This window comes from Salvia hispanica, chromosome 3 (genome assembly GCF_023119035.1).
Source record: "Salvia hispanica cultivar TCC Black 2014 chromosome 3, UniMelb_Shisp_WGS_1.0, whole genome shotgun sequence".
NCBI lineage: Eukaryota > Viridiplantae > Streptophyta > Magnoliopsida > Lamiales > Lamiaceae > Salvia > Salvia hispanica.
In genome coordinates, this window is record NC_062967.1 from 38,048,148 (window position 1) to 38,069,001 (window position 20,854).

The 20,854-nt window shown below is 36.0% G+C and overlaps 4 protein-coding genes across 4 annotated transcripts in view; all 4 read right to left on the bottom strand.

The window, feature by feature from the left end:
* LOC125210088 (LEAF RUST 10 DISEASE-RESISTANCE LOCUS RECEPTOR-LIKE PROTEIN KINASE-like 2.7) overlaps positions 1-2,833 on the bottom strand; it is a 4,888-nt gene extending 2,055 nt beyond the window's left edge. Inside the window, exon 1 of the mRNA XM_048109667.1 lies at positions 2,610-2,833. Within this exon, the coding sequence (XP_047965624.1) occupies positions 2,610-2,833 (224 nt within the window). The remainder of the gene's footprint in view (positions 1-2,609) is intronic.
* Positions 2,470-5,131, bottom strand: LOC125210089 (LEAF RUST 10 DISEASE-RESISTANCE LOCUS RECEPTOR-LIKE PROTEIN KINASE-like 2.7). Its single transcript, XM_048109668.1, has 6 exons — positions 4,483-5,131; positions 4,369-4,395; positions 4,244-4,273; positions 4,026-4,133; positions 3,851-3,943; positions 2,470-3,765 (listed from the first exon to the last, which is right to left on the bottom strand). Exons 1-6 carry the CDS (start codon positions 5,129-5,131, stop codon positions 2,927-2,929), a joined length of 1,746 nt encoding a protein of 581 aa, XP_047965625.1. The 3' UTR covers positions 2,470-2,926.
* Positions 5,132-5,545: 414 nt separating this feature from the next.
* Positions 5,546-8,456, bottom strand: LOC125210090 (rust resistance kinase Lr10-like). Its single transcript, XM_048109669.1, has 6 exons — positions 7,771-8,456; positions 7,676-7,699; positions 7,421-7,450; positions 7,238-7,330; positions 6,940-6,969; positions 5,546-6,570 (listed from the first exon to the last, which is right to left on the bottom strand). Exons 1-6 carry the CDS (start codon positions 8,432-8,434, stop codon positions 5,546-5,548), a joined length of 1,866 nt encoding a protein of 621 aa, XP_047965626.1. The 5' UTR covers positions 8,435-8,456.
* A 1,667-nt stretch (positions 8,457-10,123) lies between these two features.
* LOC125210674 (rust resistance kinase Lr10-like) lies at positions 10,124-13,657 on the bottom strand. The gene is made up of 4 exons (XM_048110235.1): positions 13,608-13,657; positions 13,255-13,359; positions 13,000-13,047; positions 10,124-11,308 (listed from the first exon to the last, which is right to left on the bottom strand). Exons 1-4 carry the CDS (start codon positions 13,636-13,638, stop codon positions 10,164-10,166), a joined length of 1,329 nt encoding a protein of 442 aa, XP_047966192.1. The 5' UTR covers positions 13,639-13,657; the 3' UTR covers positions 10,124-10,163.
* Between the last annotated feature and the right edge of the window lie 7,197 nt (positions 13,658-20,854).

The window sequence follows — 20,854 nt, forward strand, 5'->3', positions numbered from 1 at the left end:
AATATGGTTTGGTGTTGTTTCAGGAATTAGGTAAGGAAGAGTATGATGATCATCATAGATGATGTTTGAGGTATATCTGGTGGTGGTGAAATTATACATATATGCTGAAACGACGGGAAAAGAGCAGATGTCATCGATGTTAATGGAAGCATCAGCCAGCCTGATGGTGGAGTTATGGTAGTTGATTGCTTTGACATAGTAGTTTTGAGAGTTGAGAGAGATGGAGGTTACATTGTTTTCGCAGCGAAGCTCAAATCTGCGGTCGCCACAGTTTTTGGGGTCGTCGTTGAGGCGGAAAGGGGAGCTAATGTTGCTGAGGATGCCACATGAAGGGGTGCACTTTGCATCACAACATGGTAACAAATGGAGTACTACTAATACAATCAACACATACGAACGTTTCATCATTGTTGATTCGTTCATAGTTGTCGTGACAGATCCAGAAAACAGAAAACTAATTATTCTTGACAACCTCGAACACCAGCCTATACTCTACTTGATAACGTAAGAAATTATTGGCATTTTTTGGTTTCATTCTCAACCATCCCATTTCGAATACTCAAGGATAATAAGTTGATTAGTTATGCATTTTCTTTCACTTAAATTTTTATTAATTATAGAAAGTGAAAGAAATATCATTGACTTCTTAATCAAATATCCTTGATTTGCAAGTTGAAATAGTCTCCTCATACTACCATGTTAGTGAAAGGTTCATCAATTATTGAATACTATTTCTCTTGCGTTGAGGTTGATTTTATGGATACATTCATTCAGGTTGCGTGTGTAAAAGTGTGACTTCGTAAAAGAATCTTAATTTAGTACTTCCCCCGTTCCATAATGGATGTCACACTTTCCTTTTTAGTTTATCCCATTAAAAATTTTACATTTTCTTTTTTGATAAAATCTCCCTCTCACATTAATATAAATATACAATCTTCTCTCTGCACTTAACAAACAAAACAACTTCACCTAAAATCTCATATCTCACGTCAATTCCCAAGTACGTTATCTACTTGGTGGGAGTACTATAATGTTAATAATTCAAACTATGGAATTACAAATGTTTGTAGAATAAGTCAAGAAATAATTAAATGATTAATATTTTTGCGAGCCTTAATGCATATTTAATTTATGGAGAATATATGGCTGGAAAACCATCATTAATTTCTTAATTGTTCAATAAACTCGGATTGCAGCAGATAGTGGCTAAATAAGATTCAAAAGGTACATTACTAATCGAATATTTTTTTCATCTCTTTCATTGACTTTTATTTATAATATCTTTAAAGGAAAGTGGCACAACTATTACTAAAAGTCTAAAACAAATAGTATATCTAGATAGCTCACCTATCTTGCGCCGAATGTTTAGCTTCGCTGATGCCCATCACTAATTTAACATTTTTACCTATTTCATTTCACCATTAACACAACATGGTGATTAACTAAATTCTAAATTTCTAATATTGAGATTTCTAATTTCTATAATATTAAATTCATTAACACAAAATGTACTTGTAAGGGCCGAGGGCCATATTCTCACATTTGAAGTATTTTGTCGTGGTAAAATCACGACACATTATAAGTTGGTGTACTATTAATGCATTTGCCTATAAATCATGAACCTTATGATTTTTTGTATTTATTGGCCTAGAGACTTCTTTTTATTGATAAATAAACAGAAATTTCAAAGTTGAATTATGGTAAACTTAAACCGACCATATTAAATATATTAATATCAATACAATGTTAATCATGGTGAACTCAATGCAATATTAATTTTTTAATTAAATAGATTAATATCAGTGGACTTAAATAAGTAAATGTCAAATCGATAGAATTAAGTCCATTCGGAAAGCCGTAATCCTTCTATAAATACATATAGTGTAGCTCACAAGTCATAATAAATAGAGGGTATTAAACACAAACATATTTCACACTATAAAATATTCTAGTAGGCTACTAAACGAGGATGTAATGTGTGTTATGAGGATGTAATGTGTGTTATGTGATCGCTAACTACGTCATGATTTACATATAGTAATATATAAATTGAAAATAATATCCATGATATGTTTAATGAGAGTTCTGGAAGTGTTAGGGTACCATCATTTCTTAAAATAATACCATACCACCATTTCTAGTCAATTATTTGTATACGTGGACGAATAATAAACTGCCATGTGGCAAAAAAAAGGGTAAAAAACACGGCCAACAATATGCAACACTGTATACATCAATTTTTCTCGGCCAGCAATATCCAACACGCTATACAACAATCTATAGATTGCTGTGTAGCGTTTATAATATGGCTGTATATGTGGTGTCACGGTGTCACTTTAAGAGGTATTGTCATTTTAACACAAACATATTATCTCATATGTTATATTAAAATGTACATAATGACCTACGAAATTAATTAGAATGAAATATAACGTATAATCTTTTAAAAAATACTCGGATAACATATAATTAGTTAACAAACTCATGAGATTCAATAAATAAAAGTTGGTGGACTATTAAGACAGCTAGATTTGTTTTGCCTAGAATAATACACAAATCAAACCTTTTAAGCAAAGCCATTCATTTGTAAACCCATGATTGTTGTTCACACTTGAGTCTCGACAGTATAGATCGAAGCATCAACATGTTGAAGCAAGGAAACAGAATCAGAGGAACATGTAATTTCCGTTTGCTCAAAACCCACTCCAATTTGAGTCGATTGAGAAGGAATTTGCAAACGTTCAACATCACCTCCCAGCATCTCTAATACCATATTCATTGATGGGCGATCATCTGGACTCATCAGTATACACCACAATGCAACTATGGTCATCTTTTTAACAATAATCTTTCTATTCTCATTCTCATCGTCACACTCTGCTTCTTCAATTTTAATATCATTGCCTTGCTCGAAACAATCATATATCTAATATGGAAAATACTGGCTGGAATGATCATTATTTCCTCTCAAGTCTCTCTTCAACCCCACCATATCAATTAACATCATCCCGAAACTATACACATCAGCCTTGTAAGAGACTGCCCCAATACTTCTGTTGATCAATTCAGGAGCGACATACCCTATAGTTCCTCTAGCTGTAGTCAAGGTCACTGTATCTTTACCCGTAGAGCAAAACTTTGCTAGCCCGAAATCAGATATTTTGGGTGTGAATTTATCATCCAAGAGTATATTATGAGGCTTGATGTCGAAATGCAGAATCTGGATGTTACAACCTCGATGCAAATACTCAATCCCACGAGCAACTCCAACTGCAATCTCAAACTTTGTGTCCCAATTCAAGGGCTTCATGTTTTCTCGATTGAAGAGGTACTTTTCAAGAGATCCATTGGACATGAAATCGAAGACAAGGGCAAGTTTGGAGCCATGCGCACAATATCCAACCAATTTGATGACGTTGACATGGTGTATCCTTCCAATAGTTGCGATTTCATTCATGAAGTCATGCTCTTTTCCTCCCGATTTCCCCAAGAGTTTTACTGCAACATCATGTCCGCTACGGAGCTTGCCTTTGTAAACTGAACCGTAACCTCCTTGACCTAGTTTATCTCGAAAACCTTTGGTCATTTTTTTGAGGTCCGTATAGGAGTACCTAATTGGGGCGAGTTTGTCGTCACTTTGTAGAAATGATTCTATATCTTCATATAAGGAGAGACGCCTTGTGCGGAATTTGTAAATCAAAAGCCGCACCACCAACGGGAAGGTGAAGACCCTTGATGCACAAATGATGGTGCTTAAGATAAAGGCTGAAAAAACATCGAAGAAACTCAAATCTTTGGTATGAATACAGTTGTTATTATCTTTTAGTAAAAAAATAAAATGAGAGCACACCAGGCAGTAGATAAGTCCGTAATCTGGCCGCATAAAAATCGAGTGCACCAGGCAGTAGATAAGTATAAGAACCTGATCCGACGACTCTGACCGCTGCAAGCACAACAAATTATACATCATAAGCCAAAACAAGAGTGAATATATATCGGTAACGTATATATATAAGGATTCTTACGTTGAATCACGGTGAAAAAGATAGATGGTGTATAATAGAAGAGCAATGATACAGCTGCGAATCCAAAGATGGTGAATACAGGAGGGCTTACCACTGCACATAACAGACCTGCAAATATTCATGTTTTTTTAGCAATCTTTTCATCATAAGTTGACTATTACTATCTTTATTCATATCAAAGCAGTACAATCGGATATTTAACGATTCAAAGTGCGCACCTGCAATTATCAGAAGAATCGGGAGAATGCCTGCAGATATATTGAAGCACGCACAATTAACCTTCAGTTAATCATATCATAAAAAGAGATATAATACTATGAGATTGAGTGAAAACAGAGTGTACCAAATAAGAAGGATTCATGAATTGTGACTGCATATTTCCGAGTAAAAACGCATTAGCATATATAAAAACAGAAGAAATCTATTGACAAAGTAATCACAACTTGAGTAGTCTTACGCATGCTACACTCGGAGCAGAAGACAAGTTCAAATCCGTACAAGAGAGATTGGTGGATTTCAGACAACGAAACATTGTTCAAGTCTTTAAACTCCGGCCATGATGTCATCACTACAAGATCTAGTGTGCACAATTGTGGCAGCTCAGAGGCATTCATGTGTCCGACCTTGATATAAGCATACATATTAGTATTACGAAGATGGGGTGAAGAACTAGAGGCACAATGAGTAGTAACATCTGTGAAGAGGGAAGAATTCTTCAAAGGATTTGGGCAGCTAAAAAAATTAATAGGGTTTATTGTTGGCGAAACTCGGTAAGGAAAGGGATCGTGGCTATTGAAGATGCTAAAGGCATTTGGAGAAACAACAGGGAACGAGCAGATGTTGTCGTTAACAATGGACGCATCAACAAGCCTGATGGTGGAGTTTTTGTGGTCGATTGCTTTGACATAGTAGTTAGAGTTAGAAGAGATGTAGGCCACATTATTTTTGCAGCGTAATTCAAATCTGCGGTCGCCGCAGCTTTTGGGGTCGCCTTTGAGGCGGAAAGGGGAGCTAATGTTGCTGAGGATGCCACATGAAGAAGGGCTGCACTTTGCATCACAACATACTACTATTAAAATCAACACATATGGAAAACATTTCATCATTTTGTTGTTTGATTTGATTCAGATTATGAACACATACTTTAATTCTTCTTCTCCACAACAATATTTGACTGAGTCTACTTCACTTAATCATTTATTAATTTTAAAGAAAGTGACAGAATTATAACTACTTCATCAATTCATGAATACCTTCATATCTTCAGTTGACTTTGGTTTTACGGATATTTGCAAGAAAAGTCAAGAAATTATTAGTAGTATTATGTATCAAGATGAGCTCAACTTAAGATTTTTTACATGAGATGAACCATATATATATAACACATGCACAATCAAATTCAACTAATGTTTTTGGCAAATAAGTTACTACATTGATTTGTTCAACATTTTTCCATCTTTCCTTTTCTTTGACTGTAATTTATTTATTTGGAAGAAAAGTGACACAACTATATCATTAAATCAAGTATCTACTTCCAGCATCTGCACTACTTTATTCATTGATGGACGATCATTTGGACTCATCCGTATGCACCACAATGCAACTATCGTTATCTTGCGCACAAGCTTCCTTGTGCCTTCGCTATCCTCATTTTCATTTGCCTTTTCAACTTCAATATCCTTACCTTGCTCAAAGCACTCATATATCCAATTAGGAAAATATTGGCTAGAATCACAATTGTTTAATCTTAAGTCTCGGTTTAAGCCCACCATTTCCATCAATAGCATCCCGAAACTATACACATCAGCCTTGTAAGATACTGCACCGATACTTCTGTTGATAAGTTCAGGAGCAACATACCCTATGGTTCCTCTAGCAACAGTCATTGTAACAGTATTCTTATCCGTGGAGCAATACTTTGCTAGCCCAAAATCGGATATTTTGGGAATGAACTTATCATCAAGAAGAATATTATGAGGCTTGATATCAAAATGTAGAATTTGTATGTCACACCCTCGGTGCAAATACTCAATTCCCCGAGCTATTCCAACAGCAATATCAAACTTTGTCTCCCAAGTTATGGAATTTGATTTTTCTCTATTGAAGAGGTATTTATCAAGAGAACCATTAGGCATGAAATCTAAGACAAGGGCACGCTTGGAGCCTTCTGCACAATATCCAACTAATGTCACCACATTGACATGGTGTATCCTTCCAATAGTTGCGATTTCATTCATAAAGTCTTGTCCATTTCCTCCGGATTTTCCAAGCATTTTGACCGCTACATGATCGCCACTTCGGAGCTTTCCTTTATAAACAGAACCGTAGCCTCCTTGACCTAATTTTTCTTGAAAACTTTTCGTCATTTTCTTTATGTCCGAATATGAATATCTAATTGATGTGATCTTGTTGTCACTTTGGAGGTAAGATTCGATTGTGTTGTACATGGACAAATGCCTTCTTCGGAATTTGTAGATCAATAGCCAGACTGCCAGAGGGAAAATGATGAATCTTGGTGCACAAATGATCATGGTTGAGACGAAGGCTGACATGATATGGAAAAAGAACAAGAAAATCACTATGGATTATAAGAAAAATACTAGTGCTATCTATGTCCATGAAAAATGGCTTTATGTATTTTAGTGTGACCACCAAAATTAGTCTTTATCCAGTTTCTCCATAAAGTGAGGTGCAATCCATTCTATTCACACTAGCAATATGTCAACTATATTTTCTTTCATAGTCCTCTTATTACTAATTTTACATTAAAATCAGTGTCGTTCATTACTAAGACTATTATTTTTCTAGGATGAAGGTTGTAGCAATGTTTCTGAACTGAACAATTTCATGCATCAACAGTTTAAATTTTACACCACAAGTTAAAATAGTAAGTAAAGTATAAATTAGAGCGCACCAGTTGATAGTTGAATAGTCTCTCCAATCTCTGCAAGCATAAACATGATTAGCAATAAAGGATTAATGTGAAAAATATTACTATGTCCGTTTTATAAAAATAGAAATTTTTTAAAACGAGTGAATTTTAATGCACAATTAGTAAAGTAAGACAGAGAGAAAAAAAAAGTGATTAAAGTATTGTTTGTGAAGAATGAGTGTCACTTTATTTTTATGGGACAAATCAAAATGGAATTAGTTCCTATTTTTAAAGGACGGATAAAGTAATAAATAAAGGAAATGCAAGATCGATTTCTTACTGGAATAAACCATCAAGAAGCCTGTATAAGCTAATAGTCCTAAAATAGCGACGAATCCAATAATTGAAGTTATAGGAGGTGCACATAAAAGACCTGCAACGTGCATCATATGATTAAATGGAATAACATATTAAGTAATAATTTTGATATAGTTAGTGAAGCATAGATGGAGTGGGAGCGCACATGTAATGACCAGAAGAATAGGGATAAGACCTGCATATAACAATATAATGAGAATTATTCAATATAATGTGTGTTGGGTATCGGTGGTGCACACCCGAACTCCACATTAGTATGATATTGTCCGCTTTGAGGTTTTGCTCTTGGGGTACTCCCCAAAAGGCCTCATACTAATGGAGTTCCGATGTGGGATATGGTTTGCCCTCTCAATGTGTATGTATCGAAAAGAATGAGGAAAACAAGTGTGAGAATCCTTACTGTAGAAGAAGACTCTAAATTTATCTGCATATTCCATGACAGAAAAAGGATTAGTACAGTACAAAAAAGTGTGATGAGATCAATGAATCTCTTACCCTGCAAACTCTCTGTTGCTGTGCACAAGGGGCATACGGTGAGTTCAAATCCATACAAGAGGGAGTCATGGATTTCTGAAAGCGAGACGTTGTTCGAATCCTTAAAATCCCAGGATGTCATCACTATCACCTCATCTCTGCACATCTTCTCTACACGTGAGACCTCCATGCTTCCAACTTTTACATAAGTATACTCTGAACCGGAGGGGCAACGAGTCGTGATATCTGTGAAGAGGGAAGAATTCTGCAACGGGTGCGGGCACCTCATCAAATGAAGATGGATTAAACGAAGAGGACTGAAATAACTCTCGGCAATGGAAGGAGGGCGGTTGGGATTGTCACGGCTGAATTGATAGGCATATGCGGAGACGGAGGGGAAAGAGCAGATGTCATTGGTGTTCACGGAAGCATCAACTAGCCTCACGGTGGAGTTGTCGTAGTTGATTGCTTTGACATAGTATTTGTGAGAATTGAGGGAGAAGAAGGTCACATTATTTTCACATGTTAATTCAAATCTGCGATCACCGCACTTTTTGGAATCGCCCTTGAGGCCGAAAGGGGAGCTGATATTGGCAAAGATGCCACAGGCGGAAGGGGTGCACTTTGCATAACAAGATGGAAGGAAATACAACAATACAATCAGGAGAGGTGAATAATTCATCATTGTTGATACATAGATTTTAATTCTGCACCAATTGATAATGGAGTGTAGCACACAAGAGCCAACGGTGATTGGGCATTTTTTTCATCTCTTTCTTTGACTATTAGTGTTTATTAATTTCAATAGAAAGTGACACGACTATTATTTAATCAAACAGATAATATAGTCTAGCCAGTCTTCGTAAGATATACAAAACTTAGAATAGTCACCAAGTCTTCGTAGGAAAAGTCGAGGTAATATTATTTTGATTTTCATATACTACGATCTATGCATTACAAAATACTATTAGCCCAGGAATTATATAACTGGGCTGATGAGTTTTGACCCATTTATAAAATACAAACTTTGAGCCCATATTTTATTCTATAACCCAATATTTTTCTTCTTGAGGGTTGTGGCCCATAATTATTATCACAAATGAAGGCCCAAAGAAGTAATCCAAAACCATAAACTCATCTTTAAAAAATCTCAATTTATTAGTGAATTCATGTTTTCTAAAATAAATAAAATTATGGCATGAGAGACGAGTTCACTAGTTTATGATCATGGTTGGGTGCATAAGAAAATATTAGCAGGTATTCATTAATAGAGTGATCAATTAGCCGTATATACATATAACCCATTTTATTACCATACGTATATACATATAAAAATTTATCTGATAAATTAAGATACATGAAGTTTATATTATGTAAAGAATAAGTACTTCCTTAATAGAGTGATCAATTAGCCGTCACAAATTAAAACCAAATCTTAGTCATTAGATTAGGAGATTTAATAGTTGAAATAATGTTACATGAATTAGATTTTAAACTAAAAATTATTAAATAAACTCAAAAGAGTATTAATGTCAATTCTCTCTCATCAAAATCATCTTAAAACTTTAAAGTAACGTAACTCTCTCAATTTAAATTATTTTTTCGAAAAAAATATATCAAATTAAAGATAATTTTATAAGGATTCCAACGAGATCTCAATTGCATATGTTCCGACGATGTTCGAGTGATGAAATTTGATAAATTATATTTCAATTTTCATACATATTGATTAGCAGAGTTTATCAATAAATTCAAAAAATCTCAATATAGTGTATGCAAAATCTCAATATAGTGTAGGTAAATATCAATAAAAATGTTTGATATTTTCATATCCTTGTGTTGATATTTTCATGTCATATTGTTGATATTTGTAATACACTATGTTGATATAAAAAACACCCACAAAAATTATCATATGATAACATAATGACAATATTATTCTTTTGTTGATATTTTGTCTACTAGTATTTAATAAAATTTGTGAGCTTTAATCTTATTCACTTATTTCAAAATTTAAAAGTGTAGTTTAGTTTTAGTTTGAAATTATGGTGTTATAAGCATCAGAAGACGAGTGAATACTTCCCCACCATGAAAAAAAGTTGACATAAATTCAGATGATCCTAATAAATAGCCAAGGAATTCCATACCTAGGATAATGAACTTTGATCCATTTACATATAATTTGGTCCTTATAATTTTAATTTGTGGCTCAGTGATAATCCAATAACACAAAATATTCTTTTGGGCCGAGGCCCATATGCTAACATCACAAATCACAACCCAAAGTTATAAATACAAGACACCAAACACATTTTACTAAACTCAATTTATTAGAGCATGGAGCACATACATATAAACCTAAATACTAGGACATTTTACAATATTTAGGCGATTTAGGACTATATGCTATGCAATTATTCAACTATAATCTCAACACTGGTTGAAGCATCATCATGTTCCAGCAATGATACTGAATCAGTGGAACATGTTTGATCTACGGTGGCTTGAATAGATTGTGAAGGATACTCAGGAATCATTATACGTTCAACATCACCTTCCAACATTTCCAACACTTTGTGCATTGATGGACGATTATCTGGATTCATCTGTATGCACCATAAATCAACTATTGTCATCTTCCGACCAAATTTCCTCCAACTATCATCATCCTTTTCATCCTCACCACCATTCACAACTTCCATATCCTTCCCTTGATTGAAGTAGTCATATATCCAATACAGAAAATATTGACTAGAATTGTCGTTGTTCCCTATCAAGTCTTTCTTCAAACTCACCATTTTCATTAACAACATCCCAAAACTATACACATCAGCCTTGTAAGAGACTGCTCCAATACTTCTACTAATCAGTTCAGGGGCAACATATCCTATAGTTCCTCTAGCAGCAGTCATAGTCACAGTGGTTTTATCAGTTGAGAAAAACTTTGCTAGCCCAAAATCTGATATTTTCGGGATGAAGTTATCATCAAAAAGTATGTTATGAGGCTTGATGTCAAAATGCAAGATTTGAACATCACACCCTCGGTGCAGATACTCAATCCCACGAGCAACACCAACTGCAATCTCAAACTTCGTATCCCAACTCAATGAGATCGTACTGTTTCTATTGAAAAGATATTTATCAAGGGAACCGTTGGGCATGAAATCATAGATAAGTGCACGTTTGGAGCCGTATGCACAATATCCAACGAGTTTCACCACATTGACATGGTGGATCCTTCCAATAGTTGAAATTTCATTCATGAAGTCTTGTCCACTTCCTCCAGATTTTTTAAGTAATTTGACTGCTACATGAAAGTCACTTCGGAGCTTCCCTTTGTAAACAGATGCGTAGCCACCTTCACCCAGTTTGTCTTGAAAGCCTCCGGTCATCTTCTTAATGTCTGAATATGAATATCTAATTGGCATGAGTTCATTGTCACTTCTTAAGAAGCTTTCTATACTTTTATACATAGACATGTGTCTTCTCCGAAATTTCTTGATCAAAATCCACATAGCAACAGGAAAAAGGATAAACCTTGGTAGCAAGAAGATAAATTCTGCGATGACAAGGGGAAAAAATACATAAATGCTGTACAAGTTTCTGTTTACGTTTATAAGGAACGAAAAAATATGCACGATGCATGTGTAATAATATTTGAAGCGTAATATAACTACGTGTTTAATAAAATTACAAATAAATACGAGATGTGTAATGAAATTTGAAGCATAATATAAATAAGTTGTAACGTTTTAGTAAGTAGGAATTCTAGCATTATATATAGTGAAATTGGCCTCTAATATCATGAATTTTGCCCAAATTTTGGTTTTTTCCATGAACTTTCAAATTAGTACCATAAATCATGAACTTTTAGATTGGTTTGGCATTTTCCATGGTAGATCAAGAATAAAATCTGGCTAGTTTATATGGCATTTTAAATCCTATTTAGCAGAATTCGAGTGGCATGTCATGTTGACATATCTATTTAGAATATTAAACACAATACTACTTTTATTTAACAAAATAAAATTCTAAAAATAAAGAAAACAAAATAAATTTAATAAAAACACAAAGAATTCAATTAGAAACACACACTAGTGATGCTACGCTACAAAAATTAAAACTCAAAATCTTGTTTCTCTCTTTCACAAACGCTAGGAACACATTTTAGGAAATTTCTTCAAAAATTCTTGGATTATTGGGGAAATATCAAACCAATCTGAAAGTTCATGATTTATGGTACTAATTTGTAAGTTTATGGGAAAAACTAAAATCTGAGCAAAGTTCATGATATTAGGGATCAATTTCCTTATATATGTGGTTCCATAAGTATTTGTATTGCATTTTTGTTTTTACTGTTATTTATTTTATATATATACTGTAGCACTCTATGTTTTTGTAATATCTAGTTTAGTTTTAAATTTGTAATTCTGTAATAATATATTAGATAGATTACGCATGAGTTTTGTTTACCCATTAAATATGATTAGCAATTTAGCATTTACATCCATATATTTCCTTTTCCTTTTTACTTAGTCCAACTATCAAGATAACAAGGGGAAATGAAGATTGTGATCTTGAAAATCTACAAAATCCCATTTTTAGTGATTTTTAATATTTTTGGATTTGGAAATATTGGTTAAAATAACCTGAATAATACTCTCTCCGTTCCACAGTAATAGAGTCATTTTGTCATTTTAGTACGTTTCATAATAATAGAGTCATTTCCCTTTTTAGTAAAAGTTAACACATTTTTCCACACCTACTTTACTCTCTCTTACTTTTTTCTCTCTTCATCTCTCTACCTTTTTTTCATTTTCCACTATATTCTCCCTTTACTTAACTCACCTAACACAATTTTTCTTAATCTCCGTGCCGAAAAGAAACGCCTCCGTTACTTAGAACGGAGGGAGTAGTAAATAGAACAATTATTTAGGGAGGATTTATTGAGTACTCCTTCTGTTCCATAGTAATAGAGTCATTTTGTCATTTTGATACGTTCCATAATAATAGAGTCATTTCCTTTTATGGTAAAAATTAACACATTTTTCCACATCTACTTACCCTCTCTTACTTTATTCTCTCTTCATCTCTCTACCTTTTTCATTTTCCATTTTACTCTGCCTTTACTTCACTTAACTAATACTATAATTTTTCTTAATTTTCGTGCCGAAAATAAACGCCTCCATTAGTATTAGTATGGAACGGAGGGAGTAGTAAGTAGGGCATATATATAAACAAGGAGCGCACCGATTACTAATTCAATGCCAAGTCCTTGAGCAGCTAGGATATTGTAGCCTGCACGCACATTGTAGCCAAATAAAATTTAGAAATGAATTTAAAAATAAACATTAAAAAATCATTTTAGTTCATGAGGGTGAGAGAGTAAATTTAAAGTAAAAAATTAGATCGATATATGCATAAACAAGAGATTCCAATTCAGATGCTTCTTTTTATTCATGGAAATTATGTGTTTATGTATCCATTAAAAGTAAGGATTCTTACTGATTGTGTCGTAATATAAAAAGTAAGTTCGAAGTAAGGCCATTGATACAGCGGCGATTCCAATGATGGTGAATATAGGAATTCTTAGAATTGCACATAGCACACCTGCAATATTTCTCAATTTAAGTTTAAAAAAGATGATCGAACAATTGATAGCTAATATAACGGAGTTTAGTCGATTTTTTTTTTATTTCCCCACAAACTTAAAGTGATTGAAAAAACTGAAGGGATTTTACATTTTCCCCACAAATTTCATGGACGAAGGGAGTATAATTTAGGATAATTTTATTTATTTGAATTTTAGCGGTCAGTAATCCTTATAAGCATAGTGCATACATGATGGAGGATCTCACCTAGAATGAGTAGAGGAAGTGGGCGAAGCATCAGTTCTGTAGATACATGATGGAGGTTCTTACCTAGAATAATATAAAAACACAAAATGATTAGATATTAAACATTGGTATTTCTATGATTCTTACGGTCTTACCCAACTGGAGTAAGGGATCAAACCATAATGTCCTGTTGCTGTCGAAGATGAGTTCAAATCCATACAAGAGAGAGTGGTGGATTTCTGAAAGAGATACATTGTTCTGATCATGAAACTCCCACGACGTCATTGCTATGAGATGTAGTCCGCACAGATGCGGTACCTCGGAGGCATTCATGTGTCCGACCTTTATATATGAATATCTATCATTCATTATAGAACAATTGTAGAAATGTTGGTGTAGAGGGATGAATTCTTCATGGGATTAGATTTAGGGCAGCTCGTCAAATTGATAGAGGTGGCTTTATAATCATGTATATTGACAGTAAATGGGATTTGGTAATCGTAATTAGAATCATCGGTAAGGTAATAATAAGAATAAGAAGATATTGGGAGAGAGCAGATGTTGTGATTGTTGAGGAAAGGATCAGCCACTCTGATGGTGGAGTTTTGGTAGTCAATGGCTTTGACATAATAGTTATGTTGATCAAGAACCGATCCCAAAAAGTTTCGAGAGTCGAGAGAGATGGAGGTGAGATTGTGGTGACAGGCTAATATGCGATGGCCGCAGTGGCTGGGGTCGCCCTCCAGGCGGAAAGGGTAGCTGATGTTACGAATAACGCCACACCAAGAAGGAGTGCAACGATGTTTAGCATGAGACAAATGAGCTAGTGTTGTAAGGATGAATAAGAGGAGGAGGAGAGTTGTGGACATTGCAGCTTGGAGAGTTGAGAATGCCAACAAAATAGATCCTCTGTTTCGGAGACATTTTATAAGTTCAAAATAATACTTGGCCTGTCTCTTAGAAATAGGTCATTTGGTATAAGCACGAGTTTTAATGCATAATTTAATAAAATAAGAGAAAAGGAGAAAAAATATTTGAAATTGTCATAAAATAATAAAGTAAAGGAGAATGAGAAAATGATTATCATAAATGGATATGGACTATTTTTATAGGGGCGAATAAAAAAGGAAATATAACTTATTTCTATTGGACGGAGGGAGTAAGTGATTAGACACGTCTGCATTTCGCGTGTTCAAGCATTTCAATTTAAAAGGAGATGTGTTAATTAAAAAGATCACTTGTAGAGAGCCGGTCCGAGTTCGACTCGTATTTACCAAGTGGTGTAAGTGTAATGGACGGAATGTTACATCTTGCACTAAATTTAGACCTGCCCACGGTTCATGAACCGGCGGTTTCGGTTCGGAACCGCCGGTTCCGGTTTTGGGAAATATGGAACCGGAACCGAACCGTGAGGCTGTTTCACGGTTTCGGTTTCGGTTCGAAAACCGGCGGTTTCGGTTTCGGTTCGGAACCGCCGGTTTTTGGACGGTTCGTAGCGGTTTAGGTTCGGTTTCACGGTTTTTTCCGTTAATTTTTTTTTGCCATATAGTTTGAAATTATAAAATAAATTGGAACAAGGAAATGGATAGTTTAAATTGAGTTGTTAACACTAAAATGAGGTGAGTGTAAGTAAGGATAGAGAGGAGTATTTAATATAGATAAAAATAGAGAGAAATGAGATCCAATTTGAATTTAAAATCAACATTTAAGAATAAATAAATAAATAAATAAATAAAAATAAAAGAAATGGTGTTTTATGCAATCAATTTTGAATAGTGCAGCCATCGCCCACCGTCAACCAATCAATTTTGAAGACTCAACTAATCAATTTTGAAGACTACAACATTAACCAATGTTAATTTATTATACTTTATTTAAAGTAATCAATCTTCTAAGTTTATTTTAAAATGTTGGATAAATATTTATTAATAATTATCCATACTCCATAGATTCCATACGTAAAAAAATGTGTTAATTAATAAAATCGGAAATAGTATTATAAAGTTATTACCATAAACCATACAACATAGACTCCATCTTGTAATTTAGTTATTTTTATTTTATTATCTTTTATCTTATGTTTTTACCATCCAATTTTATCAAATAGTATTATAAAGTTATTTTTGCTACAAAATTTTGTCCCACATTATTGTTTCTATGGATATTACCAAATCTAAAAATGAAAGTTATTTATATAAGAGTATAAAACTCATAAACCGGATCATTCAGCAATGTTTTATTTAATGGAGTATAGTTTTAATATAAGGATTAACTATGTTTAAATTTATCATTGCGTTGGCGGTTCGGAACCGTGAAACCGCCGGTTCGGAACCGTCCGGAACCGGCGGTTCGGTCGCGGTTTCGGTTCGAAAAATTTGGAACCTGAACCGAACCACGGTTCTAAAATTCACGGTTTCGGTTCGGCATATTTTTCGCGGTTTCGGTTCAGAACCGTAACCGCCGGTTCGGTAAACCTTGGGCAGCTCTAACTAAATTGATCTGAGTTTCACTCCGTTTACCACATTCGTTGTATGCTTTTCTAAGTAACTTGAACTGGTCCGACTTCGAGTCCATTTACAACTTTTTGTTTGTGTTATTGCTTTTGAAGTCTATGAAACAAAATACTCTCTCCATTTATAAAAAATATTCTTGTTTGGTTATTTTGGTATGTCCCCAAAATATACTTCGAAAGTTTCTCTCTTATACTTAATTCATATTTTTCATACTTTGCTCACTTTTTCTTTGTACCTCTCTTATTAAAATTGGTACAGTGTGGGATGGCTGGAGTTATATGCTTTTGAACATATTAACTGTTGGTTTCTGGATTTACAAGAAGGAATACAAAGAGCTAACTGAATCGAAATTATAAAAGAAGATTCGAAACAAATAAACTAAGAAAGGAAATAGTCGAGTCAAGGAGGCCTCTTTCCGCAAGACGAGATACGCCCCGGTAGTGCTCTTCGGATTGGCGTTTCGTCCCCAAAGATAAAACGGCTGCGTCTCTGGTGAAGCACACCGCTATCAACAGAGCTCCGGCGAACTGGATGGAGGAGAGGGCAGAGCTTCGACAGAAGAACAATGCAGAGGGAGAAGAGAGTGTATCATGCAGAGTGGATTCTAGTTTCTGTGTGTTTAGAATGCTAGAATGGCTAGTCTAGTTATAGGCTCGGTCCACTGCAGGGGTCAACGGCCATAATGGCTGGCTGACGTGGAAACGGTGGTGGTCTAAAAAGAACTAGACCCACTAGACTTGGGTCAAGCCCGCAACTAGGCCCAAGCACCAAGCCCACGACCAGGCCCAAAGAACAGCCCAAAGACCACCCAAAGACCAATTGCCAAGATCCAAGTCCAAGTCCAAGTCCAAGGGCACGGGCACGGGCTCGAGGCTCGAGGCTCACGGCGGGGCGGGCGGCGGCGGCGGCGCGCGCGTGTGCGCGCATGTGGGCTCTACAGCCCATCTTAGTCCACTATAATTATTTCATGTAATAATCCTTCTTATTAAATACTAGTTTAATAAGGTTGTAACTTCCAATGTGGGATAATTAACTCTCTTAATTATTCCCTAAGCTTCTCTCATAGCTCATTAAGTTTGCAATTTTGCACAACTTTAATCTCTTATTTCTCACTCACCGGGAATCGGATTTGAGAAAATGAATATACCACGGTCATCTACTCCGAATGTAGATCGACGCTATCTCATTTAATTTTACAAAATTAAATGTCTCGTTGAAATTATAATTGGTCAAAGTTCATTGACCGGGCATAGATTCCAACAATCCCCCACATGAGTGGAAATAGCCTAAATGCATATGCATGCAGACACAAGCTCAACCCTCGAGAGGTATATAAGCATAAGGATAGGTAGCTTTTAGCTTTGAACCTTCCATAGTCAACGCCATCGGATACACAGGCGGCCTAGTAGCGCGATGCTTTGAACTAGTCCCCCACGGCGTGCACCGAGACAATGGTGTTAACACTTAAACACCTCAACCTCATCCGTTCTCACGTTTTGTGTCCTTTGCGGCCTTGGACACCACTTTGGATTCATAAGTGTGTAATTTGAAGCGGCCACACTTCACACTTACATAGGTGATTCCTGCTCGAGTATCTTGCCCTACTCGGTCTCTTTGAGAACTTAATCTCCTTGAGATCCTTAGGAATCATTAAAAGTCATAGACTTATCCTCACCACAAGGCAAGTTTTCAAACACTCTATTGCTCTCTAGGGAATAGATGTAGATGAGTGTTTCTCACGAACTCTCATAGCTTAGTTTTCCCATTGAACCAAGTTCTTGGGATCTCCAGTCATCATGGTTGGGTTACCACTATGACAATTCTTTAGTTTGTGGATTTCAAACCCATTCCCTCTAGCAACTTATTCATCTGATCACGGTTTAACCCTTTGGTTAGCGGATCCGCTAGATTATCTATTGACTTCACATAGTCAATTGTAATCACGCCTGTTGTGATCAAATGTCTCACGGTATTATGTCGTCGACGAATATGTCGAGACTTACCGTTATAGAAGCCATTGTTCGCCCTCCCGATAGCGGCTTGGCTATCACAGTGAATCAACACTGGTGGCACTGGCTTAGACCAACCTGGAATATCCTCAAGGAAGTTCTTAAGCCACTCGGCTTCTTCCCCGGCTTTATCTAAAGCTATGAATTCCGATTCCATAGTTGAACGGGCTATACATGTCTGTTTCGTGGATTTCCACGAGACAGCACCACCCCCAATAGTAAAGACGTATCCACTTGTTGAAAGTGAGTCCTTATTGTCGGATATCCAATTCGCATCACAGTACCCTTCAAGTACCAGGGGGTATCTCAAAAATTGTAGCCCATGATTTTGAGTATGTTTTAGATATCTCAAAACCCTTACAAGAGCTCTCCAATGCTCTTTGCTTGGATTACTCGTGTAGCGACTCAACTTGTTCACGGCACAAGCAATGTCCGGCCGAGTGCAATTAGTTAAGTACATAATGCACCCAATGACCCGTGCATATTCTTCTTGTGCAACGGGTTCGCCCTTGTTTTTGCTCAAGTGAACATTGAGTTCAATTGGAGTCTTAACCGGCGCGCCATCATAGGCATTGAATTTCTTCAATATCTTCTCAACATAATGAGATTGGGTTAAGATGATTCCATCGGATGTTCTTAGAATTTTCATTCCAAGAATTACATCGGCTAGACCCATGTCTTTCATGTCAAAGTTTCTCTTTAACATGGCTTTTGTCTCGTTAATCACTTGAGTGTTACTACCCATGATTAACATGTCATCAACGTAGAGACACACTATAACGTACCCGTTATCAGTGCTCTTAATATAGACACATTTGTCACACTCGTTGATTTTAAACCCATTTGATAACATCACATTATCAAACTTCAAGTGCCATTGCAACGACGCTTGTTTTAATCCATAGAGGGACTTAACCAGTTTGCATACCTTCTTCTCTTGTCCAGGCACTACAAACCCTTCGGGTTGTTCCATATAGATTTCATCCTCTAGTTCACCATTTAGAAACGCAGTCTTAACATCCATTTGATGAATCTCTAGATTGTGCAATGCAGCAATCGCGAGAAGCACTCGGATAGATGTAATCCTCGTTACAGGTGAATAGGTGAAGTGCAGGTTCTTTGTCCTAGTGGTTTTCGTATGTGAATTGGAGTGTATCCAACTGATCAGGAAGTGATTCCCGACCCAAGCTGAGTCGTTGGTACGATAACCGGGACCTGGCTTCAAACAAATTTCCTCAACCCATTTCTACTGGCTAGTATAATGGAGGTAAGGGTCGAATCCCACGAGGATGGACACGTTTTGATAACTGTGGTGACTTTCCTGGGTGTTTTGGTTAGCTACCACGCTTGGGTTGAGATTTTACCTAGACGGGAAATAAAGGTGGTACTCTACTGACTAGTAGGCGGGAAAATAACAGACATGTAGGAGTGTTCATGAAAGTAGGGGACAAGGTGTATCAGAGACATATGGAAAGTGGACAGTTACTAAAAGAGGAAATTTAGGCTACAAGGTATATCTGTTGGCTGGGGCTCTCTGACAGGTCTGGATAGTACATCTGAAAAGTAGGGAACAAAAGTAAAAGTAACTTAAAAGTAAAAGGTGGTCCAACAAAGTTGATTTTGACGTTTTCTTCCTCACCAAGTATTGACAAAAATCATATGAACACAGACACCATAACTAAAACTTCAGATTCATAAATTCAAACTCAAGATCCATCGATTAAAATGCTTAAACTTAAATTAAACGGTAAAACTGCAACTTTACTTCTACTGACTGACATGCAAGGTGGTAATCACGGCGCAGAAAGGAAACTCATGCATGAAAACTTGCTAAACATAGCTACAACCTTTAAATCAACAACTCCCGATAAGAAAACACTTAGAAATTGAAAGCAATAACTAAATCTAACTTCCCTAGGCAGAATGAAGCAAACTCGAACCAAAGTGACATGCGAAATAGAAACTTCATAACATGAATGTTGGAAAATAATAAGGTACTTCAAAAGAGCAACAACGATGAGTGTTTGCAAGAAACTTAAATGATGAAAACCATTAAACTTTAAACTAAGAAAGCGATTAAGATTGTTTTTGCCACTCCGGGCGATGATACTACTATACTGCTACGATAACTGGTTGGAACGGCGGACTAATGACTTCTCCGGCAAACTCTGGACGTCAAGTGACCATGGCTGTGGCGAGGAATGAGAGGTGGGATAATGCTGAAGGATGGATCTTCTAGAGAGAATTCTACTAAGTGTGATTGTCAAACTCCGAACCGAACTCTTTCTCTCTCTCCAAGTGGCTTCTTTTATAGGGAGGCTTGCCCTTGCTTTTAGGGTAGACTTCTCCCGCATTTTGACCTTTTTGCCCTCGTCAATGATCATCCCAGCTATCCTCCTTCTCCATCTCGAGCCTTTTATCTGGCATGCATCCTGGTCAGCATCGCACCCTTCTGGAGCCCTTTTCACTTGCGTCACCCGAATCGTCTCCTACTAACTTGGATCCTTCAATCCTGCACACTTAAGCAACTGTTTTGCAGATAATACATGCATTTCATAACATACTGACCAGTAACCAAGGCTTAGAATACGACTTATCAATAGGTATCGAAGAAGTCATGTCTTTTCTTTTGTTTAAAACCCTTTACAACTAGTCGGACTTTATACTTATCCACTGTTCCATCGGCCTTAAATTTTCTTTTAAGCACCCATTTGCACCCTAAAGGTTTCGCACCTTCGGGCAAATC